At 41.7% G+C, this 3297-nt stretch overlaps 1 protein-coding gene across 1 annotated transcript in view; it reads right to left on the bottom strand.

Moving 5' to 3' along the window:
• Positions 1-2147: 2147 nt before the first annotated feature.
• Positions 2148-3297, bottom strand: part of Cfap58 (cilia and flagella associated protein 58) — a 101064-nt gene continuing 99914 nt past the window's right edge. The window contains exon 18 of the mRNA XM_036176953.1: positions 2148-2828. Coding sequence (XP_036032846.1) covers positions 2717-2828 — 112 coding nt within the window. The 3' untranslated portion in view covers positions 2148-2716. The remainder of the gene's footprint in view (positions 2829-3297) is intronic.

Genomic DNA, 3297 nt, shown 5'->3' with positions numbered 1-3297 from the left:
CCACTCTGTGCCTGGCAGTACTCTAAGCTTATGTGATGGAACTTATCCATTCTTCAAAACAGCTCATTGTTATGAGTCAGGCTGTGAACCCAGATGTCTCCAGAGTCTTTGCCATTCTGGGAGAGATATAGAGTCACAGGTGAATCTCTTATAGAGCCCTCCCAACAACTCAGAATGAACTTGGCCTTAGCTATACTTCAGAAAACATCTCTGTGTGGATGGGAAACCCTAAGGGTTAGCTTTGTCTACACAATGTATTTCTCTGAGGGAAAATATCATCAGTGACTTTTTAGAAATGGAAATGGTTCCACTATGATTGTTTTTTAAGTGCTTGGCATTAAAAATAGAGCCCTGTGCACCCCAGGCAAGGGCTTCCCCCACTGAGATATATACAGCCTATTCTTGTCCAGACTGAGATAGAATTTGTGATCTTCCTTTCTCTGCCTCCCAAGTGCAGGGATTACAGGCATACACCACCTTACCTAACACTACTGATTCATATGTTCATTTGTTTGTTTTGAAACAAGGTCTCCTATAGCCCAGGTTTAAATCTGACTGGCTTTGTAGTGAAGGTTGGCCTTGAACTCCTGATCCTCTGCTCTAACACTGGGATTACAAGCACCACAATATCACCACAAACACCAAGGTTGCTTTCTACCTGTGGCATTCTTACTCTGGTCCAAATGAGAGAATGGCATAGGATGACACGACCTAACTCATGTCCCCTTGATCTCTTAACCATATCCACTCCCAGCAGTCAACACCTGCTGCCTCTTTGTCGAAGGCCTACAACTGAGTGACAGGGGCCTTCATTGCCTCCAGGCAGGGAGAACCAGAAGGGTCCCTCCAGAACAGCCCTTGGCTGGTGACTAACAGTGTGAAGCAATAACTATCCAAGCCCCCTCATCCCTCATGGTCAAGCTCTGAGCAGAGTGACTGGAGTGTCTTCAGAGCTTGGCTGCAAGCAGAGGCAGAGTCTCCCATCATGGAGCTTGACTTTACATGCCATCCTTTCACGGTGTGCTTCCCTTTGCTGCTTCACTGCTGTATCCTCTTACCTGCTTTTGTGGAATCACCACACAGTAAAACACTTTCACAGCCTCCTTTTCATTTGTCAGCTTCTAGGAACCTCGCCTAAGCAATAGCTCCAGCCTCAGTGGACTGAGGGGCCAGAGAACATCCAGAGATTTCCATTAAGTCCCATTTTTCTGTACCATCTTACCAAACATCTTGGGTCATGCTCCTGGTTGTAGGAACTGTGGTCATGAAAACAAATGGAACATTCGAATGTTTCGCTTACATTGTATAGTAAGCTTTCTGGTCAGGACCACTGGCTTGCAAATAATAACTCAGAGAGTTGCTATTAATTATGAAAGCTTAGCCTTAGCTTAGGCTTTTTTTAACTAGCTCTTATCCACCAGATCACAAATAATGACACATAGACTTATTATTGATTACAAAATCTTGGCCTTGGCTTAGGCTTTTTCTGACTAGCTCTTATAATTTAATTAACCTGTTTATATTAATCTACATTCTATCACATGGCTCAACAGAGCCTTTCCTCTGTCTGACTTTTCCACATCCCGTTGGCATCTCTCGAACCTAGCTTCATCACTCTGGCTTCCTCTCTCTCTTTGCCTATCCTCTTCTGCCTAACTATTGGCCATTCAGCTCTTTATTGCACCAATCACAGCAATACATCTTCACAGAGTGTACAAATATCCCACAATGGTGTTCTTGTTCATTGCTGAGATACTTGCTCCTTGATAATGTAAAAAATTGCAGAAATCAAGTTATTATAGGAGAGATGGCCACAGTATTACTGATTGGGCATTTAACAGGGTAACTGTGAATTAATGCCCACATAACTTTGGCTACAACAAAAAAGAAATCACAATGGATTTAGTGGCTCAAACTGCTGTCTGGCAGACTGAGAGCCAAACAGATGCTTCTGCTAAACAGCTCCACTGTCAAGTACAAGGCCTCCAAAGCACAGCAGCCAGTCCTTTCTTTCACTTCACAGTCTTGTATCCCTTGGCTCAAATCCTTATGTTAAACATTTCTCTCAGTCATTTTAAACTTTTATGACATGCTCTACCAAAGCAAAGATCAAAATCTCTACAAAGGTTTTTGGGTTTTTTTTTTTTTATGATGAAGTATTTATTGGCATTTCTCGTCAGAATAGATTTTCCTACCCCAGGCCTGAAATGACATTCCACATGGAAATCACTCTCAATACATACTTTTGAAATCCCAGTAGTATGTCCTGTTTTCTCATCTCATTCAATGACTTGTTAATGAGGAATGATTAAAATAGATTTTCACTAATAAGATATGAGGGCATGCATTGCATTTTTTACATATAAAATATTTTTACATACAAAAATCTTCAAGTGCTCAAATATCTATAATGGAGAAATTAATACCCAAAGTTTCATCCACCTCAAATTTCTAAACCTGCATTTCAAGTCAGTCAATGGGATTGCAACAAAGGGTCAGCCTAATTAAAGAGCTTCAGTTACAGCTTCCTGCTGTCGGTGTGCTTCAGGTATGACATCATCACTCTTATATACAAGACACTGATCGTTGTCCATTCTGTCCCATTCTGGGGAGCTGAGCACCAGCTGTTCTAGATATCTATGATCTGAGGGATTTACAGGTAATGCTGCCACAATGTTCCTGAGCTGCCGAGTTTGACCCAGCCAGCAGCTTCCTGTTACAACTTCACCTTGGATGTCTGGTTGAGGGGAAATCCACCCCCAGTAAATCGAGGGCCAGATGGCTTGGACCCTGAGAAGATGTTGTTCATGGACATTCTGTCCTTGTTTCTGTAAGAAAAAAGAGATGATTAGCTTCCCCAACATCCTTTCCCTTTTCTAAGTTTCACATTCTGTAAGTCCCTAGGGTGAGCTAGCCACTGAAAACAACTGATTGAAGCTTCTGGCTGGAGACGAGGTGGTTGTGGAAATCTAATTGGGTGTTTTCTGACAACATGGAGACTTATGGAGAGACAATTAAATAGGAAATATATGCCGCTACTGGTGGTCCAAATATGAACAGAGGACCTCATTACAGCTCAGACACTGTGGCTTCGATGCATTCTGACTGATAATGCTCTTCCTGTTTTAAAAATATTTGTTTAGTTCCAAAGATCAGTCAGAAAAGCCTTCTTCTTGGCGCAGATACAATGACTAATTAGTCATTTATCACCTGGTACATTTCCAAATCCTCACAGAAAGTTAGAAATATTTACTGCATGTAAAGCATCTTCATCAAACTTGGACATTTATAAAATAC

Source organism: Onychomys torridus, chromosome 1, assembly GCF_903995425.1.
Source record: "Onychomys torridus chromosome 1, mOncTor1.1, whole genome shotgun sequence".
NCBI classification, from domain to species: Eukaryota; Metazoa; Chordata; class Mammalia; order Rodentia; family Cricetidae; genus Onychomys; species Onychomys torridus.
This window is presented reverse-complemented; position numbering and strand designations above follow the sequence as displayed.